This window comes from Salvelinus alpinus, chromosome 5 (assembly GCF_045679555.1).
Source record: "Salvelinus alpinus chromosome 5, SLU_Salpinus.1, whole genome shotgun sequence".
Classification (NCBI taxonomy): domain Eukaryota; kingdom Metazoa; phylum Chordata; class Actinopteri; order Salmoniformes; family Salmonidae; genus Salvelinus; species Salvelinus alpinus.
In genome coordinates, this window is record NC_092090.1 from 19785523 (window position 1) to 19809885 (window position 24363).

The 24363-nt window shown below is 44.3% G+C and overlaps 3 protein-coding genes across 4 annotated transcripts in view; 2 read left to right on the forward strand and 1 right to left on the reverse strand.

Moving 5' to 3' along the window:
* The window catches only part of LOC139575661 (transmembrane channel-like protein 3), a 51644-nt gene extending 48192 nt beyond the window's left edge, over positions 1 to 3452 (forward strand). Inside the window, exons 19-22 of the mRNA XM_071400851.1 lie at positions 8 to 86; positions 304 to 346; positions 544 to 823; positions 1115 to 3452. Coding sequence (XP_071256952.1) covers positions 8 to 86; positions 304 to 346; positions 544 to 823; positions 1115 to 2138 — 1426 coding nt within the window. The 3' untranslated portion in view covers positions 2139 to 3452. The remainder of the gene's footprint in view (positions 1 to 7; positions 87 to 303; positions 347 to 543; positions 824 to 1114) is intronic.
* Positions 3453 to 5199: 1747 nt separating this feature from the next.
* On the forward strand, positions 5200 to 19093 carry stard5 (StAR related lipid transfer domain containing 5). Its single transcript, XM_071400854.1, has 6 exons — positions 5200 to 5768; positions 5959 to 6008; positions 9256 to 9388; positions 10171 to 10288; positions 14848 to 14941; positions 15528 to 19093. Exons 1-6 carry the CDS (start codon positions 5679 to 5681, stop codon positions 15676 to 15678), a joined length of 636 nt encoding a protein of 211 aa, XP_071256955.1. The 5' UTR covers positions 5200 to 5678; the 3' UTR covers positions 15679 to 19093.
* Positions 19094 to 19490: 397 nt separating this feature from the next.
* il16 (interleukin 16) overlaps positions 19491 to 24363 on the reverse strand; it is a 62842-nt gene continuing 57969 nt past the window's right edge. For both annotated transcript variants that reach the window (XM_071400853.1, XM_071400852.1), the window contains 4 exons: positions 23500 to 23601; positions 22882 to 23131; positions 22327 to 22455; positions 19491 to 21491 (listed from right to left, as the gene is read on the reverse strand). In XM_071400853.1, coding sequence (XP_071256954.1) covers positions 21313 to 21491; positions 22327 to 22455; positions 22882 to 23131; positions 23500 to 23601 — 660 coding nt within the window. In that variant the 3' untranslated portion in view covers positions 19491 to 21312. The remainder of the gene's footprint in view (positions 21492 to 22326; positions 22456 to 22881; positions 23132 to 23499; positions 23602 to 24363) is intronic.

Below are 24363 nucleotides of genomic sequence, written 5' to 3' on the forward strand. Positions count from 1 at the left end.
CCTTCAGCATGCTGATCTACTACCTTCAGGCCATTGCCAGATCCCTTAAATTCACCAACAACCAGCTGAGGATGCAGCTTCAGACTGTGAGTTACAGACACTATAGTTATAGTTCTCGAAGTCAGTCACTATTATACATTAAACAAATGTACATATGAACTTAGAATGCATCCCAAATATTCCCTAGACAGTGTACTACTTTTGTCTCTGGTTAAAAGTAGTGGACTATGTAGGCAATATGGTGCCATTTGGGATGCCCACTTGGTCTCATGAATGTATGCTGAAAAGAAATGTATTTGTCAGGAGAGAACAGAAGACAAGAAGAAGGTATTACAGCTGGCTTCAGGTAAACCTCATCATTCTACTTTCTGGTTGGTTGGTTCTATGTAGTCTATATCTACATATCCCCTAACCTCTTACATCTGACCTTTAACCCTTCACCTCACTTGACTATTAACCTTTACCAATTAAAATGTTGAACTTTTGTACACCCAAGCTATAATCCCTGACCTGTAACCCCTGACCTCTGACCCCCACCCATAGCGAGGCTACAGGCCCCAGAGGTCCCAGGGGGGGACAGGAAGCCTGACCAGCAGGATGGTGACATCACCAGCCGCGAGTCGTCCATTCGCACGCCGTCGCCACGACCCAACGGCAGTGTCACAAACTTCCAGTCGCCCGATCGTCGCGGCAACGGCATCCGCACCATCACCCAGTCGGCATCGAGGGCCGAGACCGCTAGGGCAACATTTGCTGCTGGGGCGTCTAGAAGTCCAACAGTGTCCATAATTCACAAGCAAAGGCCGGAGAACATCCCTAACAGGTGTGTCACACACACACACACACACACACACACACACATATGATGTGTTATTCTGTCTGGTCAGTCACAGGCTTTTATACAGTCCTCTACAGGTGTGTCTACAGGAGGATTAAGTTCTTCTAAAGCCTGTTTGGGCAAACTATGGCCTGGAGTACTGTCACTACCAATGGAATCAACGATACACAGTATCAGTAGTATTTGTTACTGTAATGATTCAAGTTGAAGTGGTCTCTCATTACGACCACATACAGTAGTAACATTTATCATCCGTATTTCCCTCTGTCACCACAGACACCCTTCCTACCTGGGAGGCCCTAGCGGTACCTGCAGGTCCAAGTCCTACCACCATGTGGCGTACAACCCCCCAACACGCTACTCCTCAGAGAACATCCACTCCGACCCACTCTACAGGAAGACCATCAGGCCCATGCACTCCGCAGAGGCAGCTGGGATAGTGACCGCCCAGAGCTACGTGGGCCGTCGCCCCTACACCACGCGCTACGTCATCGTCAACGAGCACGAAGCTAGGAAAAAGTTGCTTCGATCAGCCACACGCGTCCCTCGCCACTTCCGAGCGGAGGACCCAGTGGGTGAAATCGTAGAGCTGATCCCGCGGAATATCAAGCGGTATACTCCAAGGGCTCCGCATCTGCATGGGCACCCACATAGGTCGAATCCGGCACAGTCACACCTGAGTGATGAAGAGCAGGAGGAAGAGGCAGGGGGGAAGAGGGAGTCTAGGAGGGGGTCGTTCGGGCAGACTCACCGGCCCCGCTCACTCTCCGACCTCCACCAGCCGGCTCGCTTCTACATCGGAGAGCGCCTGGAGACCAAGCTGTCTATGGCGTCAAAAGACAGCCACACTGCTAGGGGGCGCTACGGCGGTGAAGCCCAAAAAGGGGACTGGGAGGATATGGAGACGCGCTTGCACTCCCTCTCCCAGACCAGCATCAGAGGAGCGGAGCTTCCACCACCAGTCAGGCACACACAGTCCCCAGCCAGACACCCCCACTCCCCGAGCAGACTTGTACACTCACCCCCCCAGGGCCCTGGAAGACGCCTGGAGCCCCAGGTCAAGCCCAAGACATCCAGGTCCAAGCTGGAGCCTTCCCTGACTGAGTCGGACTCGGCCTCTCTGGCCTCCAGTAGCGACCAGCAGAACAGCAGCACAGACCAGTACATCCAGGTCATTCACAACAAGGAGAAGTATCTCAAGTCTGAGGCAAGGCAAGGCAAGCTGGCTAAGAAGAAGTCCAAAGCCAGTATAGATCTCAATGTGTCTGGGTCCAAAGACCTGGTCTGCTCCAACGTGTAGTTGATGTATTTGTATTGTGAATATATCTAGGTTTATTTAACCTTTATTAATCCATGTAAGTAATTGACAGTAGTGTAAAGTACTTAAGTAAAAATACTTTAAAGTACTACCTAAGCAGTTTTTGGAGTATATGTACTTTACTTTTACTCCACTATATTCCTAAAGAAAATAACGTGCTTTTTACTCCTTACATTTTCCCTGACACCCAAAAGTACTAGTTACATTTTGAATGCTTAGCAGGACAGGAAAACTGTCTAATTCACACACATCAAGAGAACATCCCTGGTCATCCCTACTGCCTCTGATCTGGCAGACTTAAACACAAATTTGACAAACACTTCATTTGTAAATTATGTCTGACTGTTGAATTGTGCCCCTGGCTATCCGTAAATTTAAAAAACAAGAAAATCGTGCCGTCTGGGTTGCTTCTGCCCCTGAACAAGCCAGTTAACCCACTGTTCCCCGGGCACCGAAGACGTGGATGTCGATTAAGGCAGCCACCCGCACCTCTGATTCAGAAGGGTTGGGTTAAATGTGGAAGACACATTTCAGTCGAATGCATTCAGTTGTACAACTGACTAGGTATCCCCCTTTCCCTTTTCTAAATTAATATAAGGAATTTGAAATGATTTACACTTTTACTTTTTATACTTAAGTATATTTTTGCGATTCACATTTACTTTTGATACTTAAGTATATTTAAAACCAAATACTTTTAGACTTTTACTCAAGTAGAATTTTACTGGGTGACTTTCACTTTTACTTGAGTCATTTTCTTTTAAGGTATCTTAACTTTTACTCAAGTACGACAATTAGGTACTTTTTCCACCACTGGTTATTGAAAGCAAATTATATTTTACAATAATGACCTGTCGAGTTAATTGTTTTGTAATGGGTTACATAAAGTCGTATTGTATACCACAGAAAATGTGAAAAGCCCATTCATGGCCAATGCTATACTTTGTGTGTGTTAACAAACAGCTCTATGTACATAATATGCATAACATATTATATGCTCACATTATCATGGATACTGTGCTTGCTCTCAATCAAATAAATATCATGGTCAATGGTCCAAAGTAGTGTACCTAAGCATCAGATTGTTTTGTTCTACTCAAGGTTATGTGTATGGCCCTTGATGTTTGTTTTAGGGTTATCACAAACAGGTGTTATATTGGCTATTGTGTGTGTGTACATTACATTGTACCAAGCAAACATGGCCTTCAATTCAATAAAATGATGATACCGTAGTAAAGTATGATGTGTAACGTATATAATATACTCTGCAAAAAAATAAACATCCCTTTTTCAGGACCCTGTCTTTCAAAGATAATTCGTAAAAATCCCAAAAACTTCACAGATCTTCATTGTAAAGGGTTTAAACACTGTTTACCATGCTTGCTCAATGAACCATAAACAATTAATTAACATGCACCTGTTGAATGGTCTTAGGACACTAACAGCTTACAGACGGTAAGCAATTAAGGTCACAGTTATGAAAACTTAGGACACTAAAGAGGCCTTTCTACTGACTGTGAAAAACACCAAAAGAAGGACGCCAAGGGTCTCTGCTCATCTTCGTGAACGTGCCTTAGGCATGCTGCAAGGAGGCACAAGGACTGAAGATGTGGCCAGGGCAATAAATTGCAATGTCCGTACTGTGAGACACCTAAGACAGCGCTACAGGGAGACAGGACGGACAGCTGATCGTCCTCGCAGTGGCAGACCACATGTAACAACACCTGCACAGGATCGGTACCTCCGAACATCACACCTGCAGGACAGGTACAGGATGGCAACAACAACTGCTCGAGTTACACTAGGAACGCACAATCCCTCCATCAGTGCTCAGACTGTCCGCAATAGGCTGAGAGAAGCTGGACTGAGGGCTTGTAGGCCTGTTGTAAGGCAGGTCCTCACCAGACATCACTGGCAACAATGTCGCCTATGGGCACAAACCCACAGTCGCTGGACCAGACTGGCAAAAAGTGCTCTTCACTGACGAGTCGCGGTTTTGTCTCACCAGGGGTGATGTTCAGATTGGCGTTTATCACCGAAGGAATGAGCGTTACACCGAGACCTGTACTCTGGAGCGGGATCGATTTGGAGGTGGAGGGTCCATTATGGTCTGGGGCGGTGTGTCACAGCATCATCGGACTGAGCTTGTTGTCATTGCAAGCAATCTCAACGCTGTGCGTTACAGGGAAGACTTCCTCCTCCCTCATGTGGTACCCTTCCTGCAGGTTCATCCTGACATGACCCTCCAGCATGACAATGACACCAGCCATGCTGCTCGTTCTGTGCGTGATTTCCTGCAAGACAGGAATGTCAGTGTTCTGCCATGGCCAGTGCGAAGAGCCCGGATCTCAATCCCATTGAGCACGTCTGGGACCTGTTGGATCGGAGGGTGAGGGCTAGGGACATTCCCCCCAGAAATGTCCGGGAACTTGCAGGTGCCTTGGTGGAAGAGTGGTGTAACATCTCACAGCAAGAACTGGCAAATCTGGTGCAGTCCATGAGGAGGAGATGCACTGCAGTACTTAATGCAGCTGGTGGCCACAACAGATACTGACTGTTACTTTTGATTTTGACCCCCCCTTTGTTCAGGGACACATTATTCCATTTTTGTTAGTCACATGTCTGTGGAACTTGTTCAGTTCATGTCTCAGTTGTTGAATCTTGTTATATTTATACAAATATTTACACATGTTAAGTTTTCTGAAAATAAACACAGTTGACAGTGAGAGGACGTTTCTTTTTTTGCTGAGTTTATAACACCTTGGGATATGTATAAAGTACATTTACAAAAGGAATGCCATGTCGATAACTTCTAGACTAAAAGTGGCCTGAGTCTGCTCTGTGGGTGGAGAAAAAAAAGTGACATATTAACGTATGTGTTTCGATAACTGATTGTCGTTGCAGTAAAAACATTGAAAGTGCCAATTGTTTTCACCCTTCTATCTGGGGCATGATCTGGTGGACACGTAACTATCGTTTTCAAACTACAATTCCCAGCATCCCCTTCAACACTGTTCCAAGCTTCCAACGAATCAGAAAGCGTACCTTTTTCACATGAATTTTTTTCATCAGTTGATGGGGAAACGGCTAGCTAGCCTGCTGGCTAAATAAGCTTACTTTTTACTACAAATTCGTGTTAGATGTTTATGACAATCAATATTTTATTTTAAGCAAGTCTGAGTCTTACTGACTTCAGGAACCTCGCGGCTAACGATAATGCAAGTCTTTCATTCAATATTTGCATTAGCTAACTAATGTTAGCTAGCTACTGTAAATTGTCTAATATTGGTGTGTGTGGCTAACTGTTACTAAACGTAACTGTCTCATATTCATAGTTCATATTTTACGCTTCATACTCTACGATAACTTCAGCTAGTTATCTTGTGTGTCAGTCTAAATCCATCCATTTGGAATCACGGCTAATGTTAGCTATCTAACTAGTCAGTTAGCCTGACAGCTGGCTAGCTATTGAACCGGTCGCAAGTCCTCCATCATCACATCTGCCAGGCGGACTCAACCAACATGGATTACCAGAACACAGCGAATGCAGTTGGGGACTGTCTTTTGAGCTACACCAAGGACGAGTCTGGGTGGAAAGTCTGCAAGAAATCGGTGCGTAATGTTCTAGGTAGCAATATTAATATTTTATAATTAAAGGTGACGTTCCTTTCCGTGCACCATGTTAACAGCTCCATTTTGCTGTGTCATTGTAAATAACATAGCTAGGTAAGTGCAGTCAGTGTGTTGACAACAGCAACCAATGTTTTGTTTTTGACAAATGGATGTGTCTGTCCATTTTTAGAATGACGTCATCGTGTCCTGGCGGCCATCGACTGAGTTCCCTGGGAATGTGTAAGTATAAGCTGTTCTCCTTATCTAGGCCAAATCATTCATTTCTAAATGTTGTATAGAAGCAAGTTAGACTAGCTAAATGTCCTTTTCCCAATCTTATCTCCGGAGAGTCTTTAACGTTACTGCTTAATAACAGCGGTAACCTTGACTGAACTGAGAGCATCAGTTACTGAAACTGTTGGACTTAAGTTTTTACTGAGGTCATCTTCAGCTGTGTATCATAACGGTCTAAAGAGGGCTACTTTCCCCTCCTCGACCAGTTTCCTTCAGCTGCATTGATAAGAAAAAAACTGAGAAAGAAATATCCACCATCTTGCTGTTTTCAGTTCAGTGCAAATGAAGGAGAGAACATGGAGATGAAGCCACGTTAGACTGTTAATTAAGAAAGCTCCAATAACAGGCTGGCTTCCCAGACCCAGATTAAGCCTAGTCCTGGACTAAAAAGCATTCTTAATGGAGAATCTCCATTGACAACAACTTTTTAGTTTAGGACTGGGCTTAATCGGTTATGTTTGACGTGTATTATGGTTAGTGTTCTGTCTATCTCTACATGTGTTGTGTCTGACTGGTACAGTGCATTCAGAAAGTATTCAGACCCCTTCACTTGTTCTACTTTGTTACGTTAGCCTTATTCAAAAATGGATTTAATTTAGTTTTTTTCCTCATCAGTCTACACACAATCCCCCATAATGACAAAGCAAAAACAGTATTTTAAATTCTTGCAAATGTATTTAAACTATTTTTAAAGTGATATCACATTTACATAAGTATTCAGACCCTTTACTCAGTACTTTGTTGAAGCACCTTTGGCAGCGATTACAGCCTTGAGTCTTTTTGGGTATGACGCTACAAGCTTGGCACACCTGTATTTGGGGAGTTTCTCCCATTCTTCTCTACAGATCCTCTCAAGCTCTGTCAGGTTGGATGGGTAGCGTTGCTGCACAGCTATTTTCAGGTCTCTCCAGAGATGTTCCGATCGGGTTCAAGTCTGGGCTCTGGCTTAGCTACTCAAGGTCATTCAGAGACTTGTCTCGAATACACTCTTACATTGTCTTGGCTGTGTGTTTAGGGTCGTTGTCCTGTTGGAAGGTGAACCTTTGCCCCAGTCTGAGGTCCTGAGCGCTCTGGAGCAGGTTTTCATCAAGGATTTTAAAAAATATATTTATATTTCACCTTTATTTATCCAGGTAGGCTAGTTGAGAACAAGTTCTCATTTGCAATTGTGACCTGGCCAAGATAAAGCAAAGCCGTTTGACACATACAACAACACAGAGTTACACATGGAATAAACAAACATACAGTCAATAATACAGTAGTAAAAGTCTATATACAGCATGTGCAAATGAGGTAGGATAAGGGAGGCAAGCAAATAAATAGGACATGGTGTCGAAGTAATTACAATATAGCAATTAAACACTGGAATGGTAGATGTGCAGAAGATGAATGTGCAAAGGAGCAAGATAAATAAATACAGTATGGGGTTAAGGTAGTTGGATGGGCTATTTACAGATGGGCTATGTACAGGTGCAGTGATCTGTGAGCTGCTCTGACAGCTGGTGCTTAAAGCTAGTGAGGGAGATATGAGTCTCCAGCTTCAGTGATTTTTGCAGTTCGTTCCAGTCATTGGCAGCAGAGAATTGGAAGGAAAGGCGGCCAAAGGAAGAATTGGCTTTGGGGGTAACCAGAGAAATATACCTGCTGGAGCGCGTGCTACGGGTGGGTGCTGCTATGGTGACCAGTGAGCTGAGATAAGGCAGGGCTTTACCTAGCGAAGACTTGTAGATGACCTGGAGCCAGTGGGTTTGGCGACGAGTATGAAGCGAGGGCCAGCCAACGAGAGCGTACAGGTCGCAGTGGTGGGTAGTATATGGGGCTTTGGTGACAAAACAGATGGCACTGTGATAGACTGCATCCAATTTGTTGAGTAGAGTGTTGGAGGCTTTGTAAATTACATCGCCGAAGTCGAGGATCGGTAGGATGGTCAGTTTTACGAGGGTATGTTTGGCAGCGTGAGTGAAGGATGCTTTGTTGTGAAATAGGAAGCCGATTCTAGATTTAATTTTGGATTGGAGATGCTTAATGTGAGTCTGGAAGGAGAGTTTACAGTCTAACTAGACACCTAGGTATTTGTAGTTGTCCACATATTCTAAGTCAGAACCGTCCAGAGTAGTGATGCTGGACGGGCGTGCGGGGATCTCTGTGTACTTTATTCCGTTAATCTTTCTCTCAATCCTGACTAGTCTCCCAGTCCCTGCTGCTGAAAAACATCACCACTGCATGATGCTGCCACCACCATGCTTCACCGTAGGGATGGTATTGGCCAGGTGATGAGCTCTGCCTGGTTTCCTCCAGATGTAATGCTTGGCATTTAGGCCAAAGAGTTCAGTCTTGGTTTCATCAGACCAGAGAATCTTGTTTCTCATGGTCTGAGAGTCCTTTAGGTACCTTTTGGTAAACTCCAAGCGGGCTGTCATGTGCCTTTTTTCTGAGGACTGGCTTAATTCTGGCCACTCTACCATGAAGGCCTGATTGGTGGTGCTGCAGAGATGGTTGTCCTTCTGGAAGGTTATCCCATCTTCACAGATGAACTCTGGAGCTCTGTCAGTGACCATCGGGTTTTTGGTCACCTCCCTGACCAAGGCTCTTCTCCCTCGATTGCTCAGTTTGGCCGGGCGGCCAGCTCTAGGAAGAGTCTTGGTGGTTCCAAACTTCATCCATTTAAGAATGAGGGAGGTCACTGTGTTCTTGGGGACCTTCAATGCTACAGAAATGTTTTGTTAACCTTCCCCGGATCTGTGCCTCGACACAATCCTGTCTAGGAGCTCTACGGACAATTCCTTCGACTTCATGGCTTGGTTTTTGCTCAAACATGAACTGTCAAATTATATATACAGGTGTCTGCCTTTCCAAGTCATGTCCAATCAATTGAATTTACCACAGGTGGACTCCAATCAAGTTGTAGAAACATCTCAAGGATGATCAGTGGAAATAGGATGCACCTGAGCTCAATTTCGAGTCTCATAGCAAAGGGTCTGAATACTTATGTAAATAAGGTATTTTCATTTATGTTATACACTTGCAAAAAATTCTAAACCTGTTTTTGCTTTGTCATTATGGGGTATTGTGTGTAGATTGGTGAGACCATTTCTTTATTTAATCCATTTTCGGTCTGAATCCTTTCCGAATGCCCTGTATAAGAGTTAGGGTTAGTGGTGTTCTGTCTCTCTACATGTGTTGTGTCTGACAGATATAAGGGGGAGTCGGTGGTGAAGGGAAGTCCAGAGAAGGTATGGGAGTGTCTGAAGCCAGTGCCAAATGGACTGCGGGTGAAATGGGACAACAATGTCAAGAAGTTTGAGCTGGTAGAGCAAGTCACTGAGGTAGGCTAAGTTTCAAACCAATGGACCGTACTGTAGTCACAGTCAGTCACAATTCAGTTGTTTTGTCCCCATCATCATCATCTATGTTCTGAGTTTGCTTTAGAGAGTTGCCACTGATCATTTGATTCATTTGATTCTCCATTGGTTCTTTATCATTCCTCACTCACTCACACACCCACAAACAAATCACAGCTGAATAAATACTCTGTCATCCATTCTTGTTGTATAGTTCTGTCGACTCCCCCAACTTTGTTGATAAGCCTTAGGGTTTTATGGAAGTGAGTTTTACCTGACCTCTATGGGACTTCCTGGTTACGTGACGGTTAAATAAGGTATCCAAGCAACCAAAGTGTGTCATCCAATGTGTTCATGGTTTTGATACATGTTTCCTAAAGGGCACCTGCCAGCGATCGCCACACCCACAGCACCAATGCAGCACTCCTACCCTTTGTTCTCTATTCCATTAGTCATGTTAATATTTATTTGGGACGAACACAAGTTCAGGGACATGTTTAGTAGGAAAACATAGATAAATGCTATGGATAGAACTGATGCCATACCTTATTCTGCAGATCAGATGGGTACTTTTGTTGTGTCCTGTTGAAAGAGGCCCAGTGTTTATCTTGCGGAACGTTGCAGATAGAAATGTCATGGATAGAACTGACGTGATGCCTTATTCTGCTTATCAAAGGGGTTTGTTTCATTCTACTTTGTATATTTCTATATGGACATGCTGAGCGAGGCCCAGTGTTTACCTGCCTAGTCTCTCCCCCCTCACACAGAACGTCACTGTCTGCAGAACAGTTACTCCGTCAGCAGCCATGGGCATCATAGCTCCCAGAGACTTTGTCGACGTTATTCTAGTGAAGCAATACGAAGACGGCACCATTACATCCAATGGTGCGTAACGCCTCATATCTCTCTTCCTTCTGTCTTTTCTCTCTCTTCGCTTTATGATAAATAGGAGTTCTAACAACAACAAGAAACAGTAGTTCTAGAGCGAATGGTAGATCTAGAGCGAACGGTAGCAGTAGAACGGTAGATCTAGAGCGAACGGTAGCTCTAGAGCGAACGGTAGATCTAGATCAAACGGTAGCAGTAGAACAGTAGATCTAGAGGGAACAGTAGATCTAGAGGGAACGGTAGATCTAGAGGGAACGGTAGATCTAGAGCAAACGGTAGCAGTAGAACAGTAGTTCTAGAGCGAACGATAGATCTAGAGCGAACGGTAGCAGTAGAACGGTAGATCTAGAGCGAACCTTAGATCTAGAGCGAACGTTAGATCTAGAGCGAACGGTAGCAGTAGAACGGTAGATCTAGAGCGAACGCTAGTTCTAGAGCGAACGGTAGCAGTAGAACAGTAGATCTAGAGCGAACGGTAGATCTAGAGCGAACGGTAGATCTAGAGCGAACGGTAGTTCTAGAGCGAACGGTAGCAGTAGTTCTAGAGCGAACGGTAGATCTAGAGCGAATGGTAGCAGTAGAACAGTAGTTCTAGAGCGAACGGTAGATCTAGAGCGAATGGTAGCAGTAGAACAGTAGTTCTAGAGCGAACGGTAGATCTAGAGCGAACGGTAAATCTAGAGCGAACGGTAGATCTAGAGCGAGCGGTAGATCTAGGGCGAGCGGTAGATCTAGGGCGAACGGTAGCAGTAGAACAGTAGATCTAGAGCGAACGGTAGATCTAGAGCGAACGGTAGATCGAGAGCGAACGGTAGATCGAGAGCGAACGGTAGCAGTAGAACAGTAGTTCTAGAGCGAACAGTAGTTCTAGAGCGAACGGTAGATCTAGAGCGAACGGTAGCAGTAGAACAGTAGTTCTAGAGTGAACAGTAGCAGTAGAACGGTAGATCTAGAGCGAACGGTAGCAGTAGAACAGTAGATCTAGAGCGAAAGATAGATCTAGAGCGAACGATAGATCTAGAGCGAACGGTAGAGCTAGAGCGAACGGTAGATCTAGAGCGAACGGTAGCAGTAGAACAGTAGTTCTAGAGCGAACGGTAGATCTAGAGCGAACGGTAGTTCTAGAGCGAACGGTAGCAGTAGAACAGTAGTTCTAGAGCGAACGGTAGATCTAGAGCAAACGGTAGATCTAGAGCAAACGGTAGCAGTAGAACAGTAGATCTCGAGCGAACGGTAGATCTAGAGCGAACGGTAGATCTAGAGTGAACGGTAGTTCTAGAGCGAACTGTAGCAGTAGAATGGTAGATCTAGAGCGAACGGTAGATCTAGAGTGAACGGTAGCAGTAGAACAGTAGTTCTAGAGTGAACAGTAGATCTAGAGCGAACGGTAGATCTAGAGCGAACGGTAGTTCTAGAGAGAACGGTAGCAGTAGAACAGTAGATCTAGAGCGAACGGTAGATCTAGAGCGAACGGTAGATCTAGAGCGAACGGTAGATCTAGAGCGAACGGTAGCAGTAGAACGGTAGATCTAGAGCGAACGGTAGCAGTAGAACAGTAGTTCTAGAGCGAACGTTAGATCTAGAGTGAACAGTAGTTCTAGAGCGAACGTTAGATCTAGAGTGAACGATAGATCTAGAGCGAACGGTAGTTCTAGAGCGAACGGTAGCAGTAGAACAGTAGTTCTAGAGCGAACAGTAGTTCTAGAGCGAACGGTAGTTCTAGAGCAAACGGTAGATCTAGAGCGAACGATAGTTCTAGAGCGAACAGTAGATCTAGAGCGAACGGTAGATCTAGAGCGAACGGTAGCAGTAGAACAGTAGTTCTAGAGCGAATGGTAGATCTAGAGCGAACGGTAGCAGTAGAACGGTAGTTCTAGAGTGAACAGTAGCAGTAAAACGGTAGATCTAGAGCGAACAGTAGCAGTAGAACAGTAGTTCTAGAGTGAACAGTAGCAGTAGAACGGTAGATCTAGAACGAACGGTAGCAGTAGAACAATAGATCTAGAGCGAACGGTAGATCTAGAGCGAACGGTATATCTAGAGCGAACGATAGATCTAGAGCGAACGGTAGAGCTAGAGCGAACGGTAGCAGTAGAACAGTAGTTCTAGAGCGAACGGTAGTTCTAGAGCGAACGGTAGTTTTAGAGCGAACGGTAGTTTTAGAGCGAACGGTAGCAGTAGAACAGTAGTTCTAGAGCGAACGGTAGTTCTAGAGCGAACGGTAGTTTTAGAGCGAACGGTAGTTTTAGAGCGAACGGTAGCAGTAGAACAGTAGTTCTAGAGCGAACGGTAGTTTTAGAGCGAACGGTAGTTTTAGAGCGAACGGTAGCAGTAGAACAGTAGTTCTAGAGCGAACGGTAGTTTTAGAGCGAACGGTAGTTTTAGAGCGAACGGTAGCAGTAGAACAGTAGTTCTAGAGCGAACGGTAGTTCTAGAGCGAACGGTAGTTCTAGAGCGAACGGTAGTTTTAGAGCGAACGGTAGTTCTAGAGCGAACGGTAGTTCTAGAGCGAACGGTAGTTTTAGAGCGAACGGTAGTTTTAGAGCGAACGGTAGCAGTAGAACAGTAGTTCTAGAGCGAACGGTAGTTCTAGAGCGAACGGTAGTTCTAGAGCGAACGGTAGTTCTAGAGCGAACGGTAGTTTTAGAGCGAACGGTAGTTCTAGAGCGAACGGTAGTTCTAGAGCGAACGGTAGCAGTAGAACAGTAGTTCTAGAGCGAACGGTAGCAGTAGAACAGTAGTTTTAGAGCGAACGGTAGCAGTAGAACAGTAGTTCTAGAGCGAACGGTAGTTCTAGAGCGAACGGTAGTTTTAGAGCGAACGGTAGAGCTAGAGCGAACGGTAGTTCTAGAGCGAACGGTAGCAGTAGAACGGTAGTTCTAGAGCAAACGGTAGATCTAGAGCGAACGGTAGATCTAGAGCGAACGATAGTTCTAGAGCGAACGGTTCTAGAGCGAACGGTAGCAGTAGAACAGTAGTTCTAGAGCGAACGGTAGATCTAGAGCGAACGATAGTTCTAGAGCGAACGGTAGTTTTAGAGCTTTATGATAAAATAACATTTTGGAACATTTCTCTATCAATGTATTGTTTAACTCAATTTCTCTACTGACTCAATTCACATTTCTATTGGAGTGTAGCTCTTTCTGTTTATTATTATATATATTTTTTAAATGTTAGACTATTTTTATTGAACGTTGAGGCATTTACAGAGGACATAACAGCACACACATTAAGAAATATAAAGGAATAAATAGGTATTCTAACAACAACAAAAAACATAATCAATGATATACAAATCAAGCACTGGGATGCACAGACATACCACGACATCGGCAGTAGGCTGAAATCCGTAGAGTACCAGAGGAACTGTCGTCACTTGTCACTAATGCAGTGCTAGTGTGTGGATGATGTAGCTTAATCATCAGCCCTAACCCTCAGAGAGGCTGGCTGGGAGGGAATCTCTGGAACAGACAACTGTCTTATCCACTGCCCCAGACTGAGGCCTAGGCCTAATCATCAGCCCTAACCCTCAGAGAGGCTGGCTGGGAGGGAATCTCTGGAACAGACAACTGTCTTATCCACTGCCCCAGACTGAGGCCTAGGCCTAATCATCAGCCCTAACCCTCAGAGAGGCTGGCTGGGAGGGAATCTCTGGAACAGACAACTGTCTTATCCACTGCCCCAGACTGAGGCCTAGGCCTAATCATCAGCCCTAACCCTCAGAGAGGCTGGCTGGGAGGGAATCTCTGGAACAGACAACTGTCTTATCCACTGCCCCAGACTGAGGCCTAGGCCTAATCATCAGCCCTAACCCTCAGAGAGGCTGGCTGGGAGGGAATCTCTGGAACAGACAACTGTCTTATCCACTGCCCCAGACTGAGGCCTAGGCCTAATCATCAGCCCTAACCCTCAGAGAGGCTGGCTGGGAGGGAATCTCTGGAACAGACAACTGTCTTATCCACTGCCCCAGACTGAGGCCTAGGCCTAATCATCAGCCCTAACCCTCAGAGAGGCTGGCTGGGAGGGAATCTCTGGAACAGACAACTGTCTTATCCACTGCCCCAGACTGAGGCCTAGGCCTAATCATCAGCCCTAACCCTCAGAGAGGCTGGCTGGGAGGGAATCTCTGGAACAGACAACTGTCTTATCCACTGCCCCAGACTGAGGCCTAGGCCTAATCATCAGCCCTAACCCTCAGAGAGGCTGGCTGGGAGGGAATCTCTGGAACAGACAACTGTCTTATCCACTGCCCCAGACTGAGGCCTAATCATCCATGTCAGAATGTGGGTTGTGTTCAGTAGGCATGAAAAGGAAGAGAACGCTCAAACTGTGATGTATTAGGCCTAGCCTATATGCTCTTGTCCAATAAGAAAGGCTTGGTAATGTATTCCGTTGCAAAACGTTTTGCTACGGTGTGCCCAAGATGAGATTTGCGTTTTGCCTTCACTATCAGTATACTAAGTAACATTATGTGATTGATTGAATGAAAATAGACTGAATTATATCTACACATATTTGTATCCTCATATGTTCTCTCCCTGTGTTCTGTCCGTTAGCCACCCACGTGAGCCACCCCAGCTGCCCTCCCCAGTCAGGGTATGTGAGGGGCTTCAACCACCCCTGTGGCTGCATCTGTGTCCCCATCTCTGGGTGAGTCACGCGCTGAGACACACTTCTGTTTCATAATATTGTCGTTGTCTGATAACCTCATCTCCAAAACAAACTTTTCAGGAAATTGAAAAAAATTCCATATTTTCCCGTTAATGAACACAGTTATTAAACTTCTAAAGCTATTCTGAATACATTGTATTGGTCGTAGAGCCGTACAATGTTCAGAGTACATTTCATTCAAAAATATCAATGACCGAAAATGTAGTTACGGTTTTCATCAGACAGCGACTTTACATACAGTACACATGCTTTAGTTTACAAACCCATCTGCAACATTCTGAACATTGTGTTGTTCTGTCAGAACCAAGGAAGTTTTTGTAGAGACAATGGTCCGTCACAGGAGGGCAGTAGAGAGCTAAACTTCAGTGCTCTCAGGTAGACTAATTGAGGTATCTATAATGTGCAGCAACAGGTTTGGTTTGAGCATTCTCTCTCTCTCTCTCTGTCTCTCAATAACATTATCTAACATGACCACCTGTCTTGATAGCTATGTAGCTGAAGAAGCACTGTCTAATATTGTTCATACAGTATAGTGTAAATTCAACCTCTCTCTCTCCCCCCCCAGGGAGCCAAACAAAACCCAGCTGTTCAGTTTCTTCCAGACGGACCTGGGGGGCTTCCTGCCTCGCTCCGTGGTCGACTCCTTCTTCCCATCCAGCATGGTGGAGTTCTACAGCAACCTGGCCAAGGCCATCAAGTCCCTCAAGGACCACTGATACACTCATACTATACCTTCCCTTAGCCCTGGTCCCAGATCTGTTTGTGCTGCATAACCAACTCCTGGCACCAGGTGATACTCAGATCTGGGACCAGCATTCAGCGGGACCAAAAAACACAGAATGATTAGCTATGTGAATGGCTTAGTTTTAAAGAGGCTATATGGAACTTTTCACCTCAGGGGGCTTTTTAACTGAAAGGGACAGATTGATGTAAATGGATTTTAAAAATCCTTATTTGAGAGCATGGGGCACACCTCCCCAGGCCGTATCTTTCTAGACTAAAAATAACGATTGTGTTGTTTCATGAGTAAATAAATATTGTTATATCAACCATACAGGCAACACTCAAGCCAAAAATGTAGATAAACAATTAGCAACTCAACTTCTGTACAGCCTCTTTAGAAGAGTGGTCACCTGGCCTTGGCTTGGAGTAAACTGTCTGAGCTTAAAGGGAGATGATATTGGATGATATGAGGGAAGGGAGTGTGCAGCTTGTTTGTCCCAGCACTAACACAGCTGATTTCAGGTCATTGAGGTCTTGGTTCATGTGTGTAATAATGGTGTGTTAGAGCTGGAGCAAAAAGCCTGCACCCCTGGTACTGTTGCTCTCTAGGACCAGGTATGGTGGCCACTAGTGTAGTCTTACAAAAAGGTTGAGGGTCGGTTCTAATTTCATTCATTCAACCCTGGAAAAAGATTGAATAGGAATTTCTCATAGAGGTTCATGTGCAATTTTCTTGAGTGGAAGCGATTTGAAATGGAATTGACCTTAGCCCTGATGTTAAAGTTGCAATTTGTAAGTTATTTTTCCCCCTATTATAACAAGAAAGAGTACAAAAACAATCATCATGAACCCACTCCCAAAAAACACACGTTACATTATTGGACATAATGTAGTTCCTGTTCTTCTTCGTTCGTTTTTTTTTTCTTCATGCGGGTACACTAGCAAACACCCTGCTTCTTAGTCCTCGAACCGGAAATCCAACTTACAGACCGCACCTTTAAGCACTCTGGGCCGCACCTTTAAGACTAGATCTAGGGAGGTCAATTTTGCCAAACTCTACTTCCAAAACAAATATTTCCTGTACATTTCCTATTTAGTGATGCATTTCCCCCCCTTTTTCCCACCACAAAAGAATGAGAATAGATTTGAAATCTATATTTTGTATTCAGTGTCCTAAACACACGGAGGATATGTCCTCCTTCCCTTTTGTACTGTTGCTGTTGAATACAGTCCATTCTATTCCACTGGCTGCATCCTACCTACAGTAACATGCATGTTGCATGGACCTTACAGGAACCCCAGAATGGAATCGGATTCCATTGGGACGAGTCATACCTCATTTTTTGTTGTCCGTTGTATACGGTAGTACTGTACTTGAAATGTTCTGGTTTAACCTGTCTCCACAGCCCTTTAACCAATACCTAAAGATGGAATCCGCAGTAGGGGGAAACGGTGCCACTGGCCGCCCCACCAGCATTGTTATTGTTGTTGCTGAGCTGAGGAGCGTCGTGCACTATGGTAATAAAATGCAGTACATATTGTGTTATTCTATGGTGCGTGCGATGATGTCAGAGATGGAAATAACAGTGTTTGTTGTTTGCAGTAACTGGAAAGCGTTATGGACATGGTTGTTTTACAGTTGAGGATTCCAGCTTCAACCAGTAACCTTTAGAGGGTGTATATACAGCCGGCAGATGTTTTCTAGTTACAATAACCCCCCCCCTAAAACTCTATCCTATTCCTAACCTTAACCTCTGCCGGCTTTATAGAAGCCTAACCTCCAAGCAAGGATTCCTGCCTCAGTTACTTTTCTCTATGTAGTATGTAGATGTCAAACTAAGAACACTGCATTATTCTTAAGCAAAGTTATTTGCAGTATGTATGGGCAAATGGCAATATGAACAGCTTCATCTAATGAGGAATGGACAAAGGAACATCCGCTCGATTAGAAGAGCTTCTGAAGGATTTTGGGTTTTATTCAGTGGGGTACAACATGGTATGTGTCCCATAAGGCTCTGGTCCAAATTAGTGCACTATATAGGGAGTAGGATGCCATTTGGGACAGCTATGGATTCCAACATTTTTAAGCACAGCAGCAGCATAGGACTGCCATTCTGGCATCAGTTGTGACTAGTGTGTCATTTTACACTGTAAAGAAACTTATTACCAGCATAGAGTTGAGAAAACCACTGTCTTTGATATGGCACAAGAGGGCATGGTCATCTGTCTAGGCCAGGGTGCGTCTCCATAGCTTTAAAGAAATCATCGGTGAAGGGAAATAATGACAGCAAGCATCAATAGTATTGAGATACATCCCTAGTTGGTGGAGGAAGCCTCTTCAGAGTATTGAGATACAGCCCTATTAGGTGGAGAGGAAGCCTCTTCAGAGTATTGAGATACAGCCCTATTAGGTGGAGAGGAAGCCTCTTCAGAGTATTGAGATACAGCCCTATTAGGTGGAGAGGAAGCCTCTTCAGAGTATTGAGATACAGCCCCATTAGGTGGAGAGGAAGCCTCCTCAGAGTATTGAGATATAGCCCTAGAAGGTGTCTTCACAGTGATGTACAGTCAACCATCTGCATGCCTGCTGAGTCCTCTACATGTATGATGATAAGCCATTATACTAATGATGTTTTAGATCAATCTTTTTAGAAGCCTTGTGGTTAAGTTTCCTTTTGAAATGAAAACACACTACTTAACGTCCTTTTCTTATCCCGAGTGGATAATAACCTTAACTGACAAACCTTTACAAGTGCATTGCATTCCACCTCATCAACAACCAAGTCCTATATGCTTGCTTTTTTATAATCATTGTTTGCCATTTGTTGGTGTAATACTATGAAGGCATTGTTTTGATGTGTGTTATTGTACTGTAAGTGGAGCCTGAAGATCATACCTACCTACAGTGTATTGCTGCCTTAATGTCAGAGTACACACGTTGTCTATTGGTGGCTTGTTTTGAAAATGTACTCCATCATGTGTTTTGGGACAGATATGTATGTTTTAGGGTACGTGTTGAATGCTGTTTGTTGTCCTCAGCTCCTGATTGGAAAGCACAGCTGCTATGGAAAATGGCTGCTATTGAAATATACTATTAGTTCAGTTGTCAATTAAAGCAACACAGGAAAATAACATGTTTTTTAGGTCAGGATTAGGGTTATGAATTCTGGTCATTTTTCAAAAATATTCAAGTTTTCCTGAAATCCCAGTTGGAAGATTCCTGGAATCAGTAGGGAATACGCAGGGAATCTGGAAATCCTCCAACCAGGATTTCTGAGAAATTGGGGAAAGTTACCACAATTTTGCGACCCTAATCCTGACCTGCACTCTACTGTACTGTATACTGTATGTTCCACCCAGCAGGTTTTGTGTTTCACCAGCATCTGCATTAAAAACTACTGAACGTTACATCCAATGTTGTCCTCCTTGTTGTATTATATTACCATCACCACAGGTAGGAAAATGGCTATACCCACTATACAAATTCACCGGCTGTTTTTCAAACACCGGAGAAGAGTTATTAAGGATTACAATGATGGTTACTCAACTTTCCCAGAAGTCCCGGTTGGAAGTTCCCAAAACCAGAAGGGAATAAGCAGTGAATGCAGAATCCTCCAACCAGGATTTCTGGGAATTTTGGGAAAATGAAAGGAGTTTTGCCTACAACTCACATAGTCTCATTAACTGAGTGGTAAATGCATCTGTTTGTTCCATATGAAGTCAAATAACTACATAGATTTTAAAACATGAATGGTTAATGGTACAACAGTCTTGTGAATAAACTTTTGAAACATACACATACAGATTGGGTTAAATTATTTTATTAGTATAATGTATATTGCGATAAAGCTTTAGTACCGATATACAGAGTTTTAAATATCTATATTCTAATAGATTTTGGTACAAAATGTTCACACCCTGTGTTTTCCTTAATATCAAACTAGGAGAAAACAAGGTGAAAATTTGCTCTGGTTTAGTTATGTCTTTGGTTTCACCCATAGGGAGAAACTCAATTAGATACTCCTCTCGCCTGGCCTCCTCTAAACCAATTGGAGGAGAAGGTCAGAGGGGCGGGACCTCTGGCTTTCTCATCCAATGGGTTTTGAGAAGGAGGGAGGACGCGAGCAGTATCCAATTGAGATTTTTCATTGTCATCTAATAAACGAACTAAGGACTCTATTAAATCCGTAGCTCTGAAGATCCGCTTTATAGGGCGATTGACAATTAAAGGCAATGTTCCCGCGGTCGCGGAGACTGCATTCATGGTAAACGGAAATTAACTTTACCTTTTGATGCTGATCTTCCGCGATATGGATTGAATCCAACTCATAGTCTTTGGTCTAAATAATGACTCCAACATCAAGCACAATACTACAATTCCATGAAAAATGCAAATCCCATTTTAAATATTTTGTATGAGTATCATACTCTTTTGGACTACATTACAGTATTGTACACTATTTCTAACAGTCAAAAGCAATGGAATGTCTCTCCCTTCCTTCATGTAAATACTGTATATCTGTGCAAATCTCAAACTCACTGTGGTCCCTGGTCTAGAAGTTCTGGGTGTAGGTAGGCAGTCAGTTAAAAGCACCTGTAAACTCACCTCTCTCTACAGTAACAGTCCCTGATTGTCATTGCAATATGATTTGATATAGAATATAGATATTATATTCAAAACTACAGTATGTTAATAGTGCTCATATGAAATGGTATGATGGCTTGTGGTTGATTTGTGTTCTAGTTGGCCCTGTTTATACCTGATGCTAACTCTGATCTCGGGCTCTATTCAATCCGTAGCACTTCAGCGTGATTGAAATATAAAGGCAATGTTCCTGTGTTTGCGGAGACTGCATTCACGGTAAATTCATATGTCGGTTCAATCGGAAATTACCTTTCATTTTCAATCACGCTATAACGCTAAACTTCAGCGATACGGATTGAATCGAGGCCGTTGTCCACATTCTGATAGCGGCCACATTTTTGCCGTTGCATCTACACATTGTATTAAAATGTGTCTCTTACGCTGTGTCCGCATTGTGACCAAAATGTACTGGTCCCTCCCTGTATGCCAATTATTCGACAGATATTCTTTCAAAATAATATGTATTGTCTTTATTTAAAGACACATATTGATGCCATAAGACGATGGCGCCACCTGTCAATGATTTTAGAGGGATAATGATGATTTAAATGGTTTCCCTGTCCACATCCGTCTACACTTGGAAGATATCCAGACAACATGTGGGCCTGACTACCTCCGGTGGTGATCAGGAAGATCTGATCACAATCTAATCACAATAGGTATTTTAATTGCGGACTCCTGTCTATAAATGTAGCCACAATCAATACGTGGCCAAATCTTGAGAATCAATAGCCCCGTTTATAGCTGGTGCTAACATGAGTCCTTTGTCCTGATCTTGTCCACATTCTGATCGTGCCCACATTTTTAAAGAAGTGTAATTGTGATCAGATCTTTCTGACTACCTCCGTAGGTAGTCAGGGACCTATTGTATCTGGAAATCAATTCAGTATAAACAGTGTAAACTGACCTGAAATCAGTGTCTAGGGGTAACTCCTCAGTATCCTCCTCCTTCCTCCTCCTGTTAACTACAGTGAGATGTCCCTCAGGCAGACCCTTCTGCCTCATCCTCCTTCCTCCTCCGGATGACTAGAGTGATATGCCCCTCAGGCAGAGCCTTGACGATGTTCCAGGCCTCGAAGCGGCTCAGCTCCTGGAGGGAGGTGCTCTGGACCTGCAGCAGCTCATCACCAGACTGCAACCCGCTCTGCTCCGCAGCACCACCTATTGGGGAGCAGGAGAACACACTGTCACACATTGGTCTGTCGTGAAGTTTCCCCTAGGTGCAGATCTGGGATCAGCTTTCGCCTCCCCCAACTTATAAAAGTTAAAGCTTATAAAACTGTGCTTCTCTGCGTTGTTTGCATGGTTTCCTGCTTTCCGTGACATCACAACTCTTCTAACAATAAAATACATTGTTAAAAGTGTTAAGAAAAGGTCATGTGTGGCTCAACTGGTAGAGCATGGCACTTGTAACGTCAAGATCATTGGTTTGATTATATTGATTATAAATCAATATATATATTGATTTCCTTACCCTGTTAGAGATTAGGGACATAGTAAGGCCACTGTCTTACCCTGTTAGAGATTAGGGACATAGTAAAGCCACTGTCTTACCCTGTTAGAGATTAGGGACACAGTAAGGCAGCAGTCCGGGCTTTGGTTTTCTTTACCTGGCCACTGTCTCCAAATATTCCCTTTTTTGTGAACTATCCCTTTGAATCCTGTGCTGCTACTGTACCTTTAAATATCCTGTTGATGACCAGAGGCCTGTCTCCATGGATAGTACTGTACCTTTAAATATCCTGTTGATGACCAGAGGCCTGTCTCCATGGATAGTACTGTACCTTTAAATATCGTGTTGATGACCAGAGGCCTGTCTCCATGGATATTACTGTACCTTTAAATATCCTGTTGATGACCAGAGGCCTGTCTCCATGGATAGTACTGTACCTTTAAATATCCTGTTGATGACCAGAGGCCTGTCTCCATGGATATTACTGTACCTTTAAATATCCTGTTGATGACCAGAGGCCTGTCTCCATGGATAGTACTGTACCTTTAAATATCCTGTTGATGACCAGAGGCCTGTCTCCATGGATAGAGCCTTTCCCTCCATCCAAACTGAAGCCCACACCCCCTCCTCCTGTCTCCAGCTCCACAGTCAGCATGGCTCCCCCATCCTCCACTACAGACAGACAGACAGAGAGAGAGAGAGAGAGAGAGAGAGAGAGAGAGAGAGAGAGAGAGAGAGAGATGAACAACCAACGTATACATACAGTACATACACTGTATGATACAGCCACAAATGCAAGCATTTCGCTACACCTGCAACAACATCTGCTAAATAATGTGTACGCAACCAATAAAATTGGATTTGATGTACGCTCACACACACACACACACACACACACACACACACACACACACACACACACACACACACACACACACACACACACACACACACACACACACACACACACACACACACACACACACACACACACACACACACACACACACACACACACACACACACACACACACACACCTGCACAGTGTTGTGTGTGCTGTCTTACTAGGTGAACTTGTCTGACCACCTTCTACTCACCTGTGGGGTTGAGGTCTGTACTGCTACTGCTGACAGAGGAATCATCAGTCTTGTTCCCTCCTCCTCCTCCCTCTCTCCCCTTGCTCACCACCACCACGGCCAGTCTCATGGTGCGGGCCTGGCGCAGCGTGGCGGTGGCGTCCGCGTGTGTCGCACCCCTTAGTGTCTGGCCGTTGATGGACAGCACCTCGTCACCCTTCTCCACGGTCCCCTCTTGAGCCGCCAGGCCGTGGGGGAAAACACGATGCACCTGGAGGGAGAAATGTCAGAACATTTACAATTCACATTCCCATTCTAAGCAATTCGCCTTGATTGGTGGAGCAGCTGGCAGACATTTTGTAGAGTTGCCACTATCTGGCCATGCTAGAAAGGACAGTACCAGGGCTTTATAGTCATGGGATCCTATCTTTAATATTTAAGTCCAAAATCACGCTCCTAACTAATATAGACACTTTATTGTCCATACAATATGTTACAGTGAACAACAGAAATGTGTCTTCTGCAGAATTCTCAACTCCCTCAGATAGCACACATCACACAGAAATACAATCTTTAACATCAATTCTGAGGATGTCATCACTTTTCATCTGCTCTAGCATGACCTTTCAGTATACTCACTGTGGTGGCCTTGCTCTCCAGGTCTATCCCACCTGCAATGCTGAAACCCAGACCTGCTCCTTCCTCCTTGTGCAGAATCACCACTTGGATGTGCTCAAATTGCTAGAAAAAGGGATGGAAAGAAGTCATCTCTTTCATTCTAACATTCAAAATAATATTTTAAGGTTTTCCGCTCACTTTACAATGTTACTGCTGGTTCTTGTTGTTATCTATTAAGAGTAGGAGTGCTGATCTAGGATCAGGTCCCCCCCGTCCATGAAATCTTATTCAATGTGATCTAAAATACAAACTTGATCCTAGATCAGTAGCCCTGAGAGTACTCTGAGACGATTAATACTTTTATGACGTGAGTCAGACGATTCGTGGCCATTCACAGAGATATCTCAGTTTGATTATTAAACCCCAGCTGTTGTTGACAGGTTCCAGATGATTGTATGTCTGGGAGAGAGCCGAGGGGGACCAAGTGTCTCGCCCTCACCTCCGGGCTTTACACCAGACACACACAAACACACACCAGACACGCACACACACACAAACAGGCAAACACACACACACACACACCAGACACACACACACACACAAACAGACACACAGGCACACACACACATTGTAGTAAGAGTGCGGTAATGACATATCGAGAAAGGAAATGCATACAGATGTTCTCCTGAGCACAGAGCCAAGTGGTCCTTCGAGAGAGGTGTGTGTGTGTGTGTGTGTGTGTGTGTGTGTGTGTGTGTGTGTGTGTGTGTGTGTGTGTGTGTGTGTGTGTGTGTGTGTGTGTGTGTGTGTGTGTGTGTGTGTGTGTGTGTGTGTGTGTGTGTGTGTGTGTGTGTGTGTGTGTGTGTGCGTGCGTGCGTGCGTGCG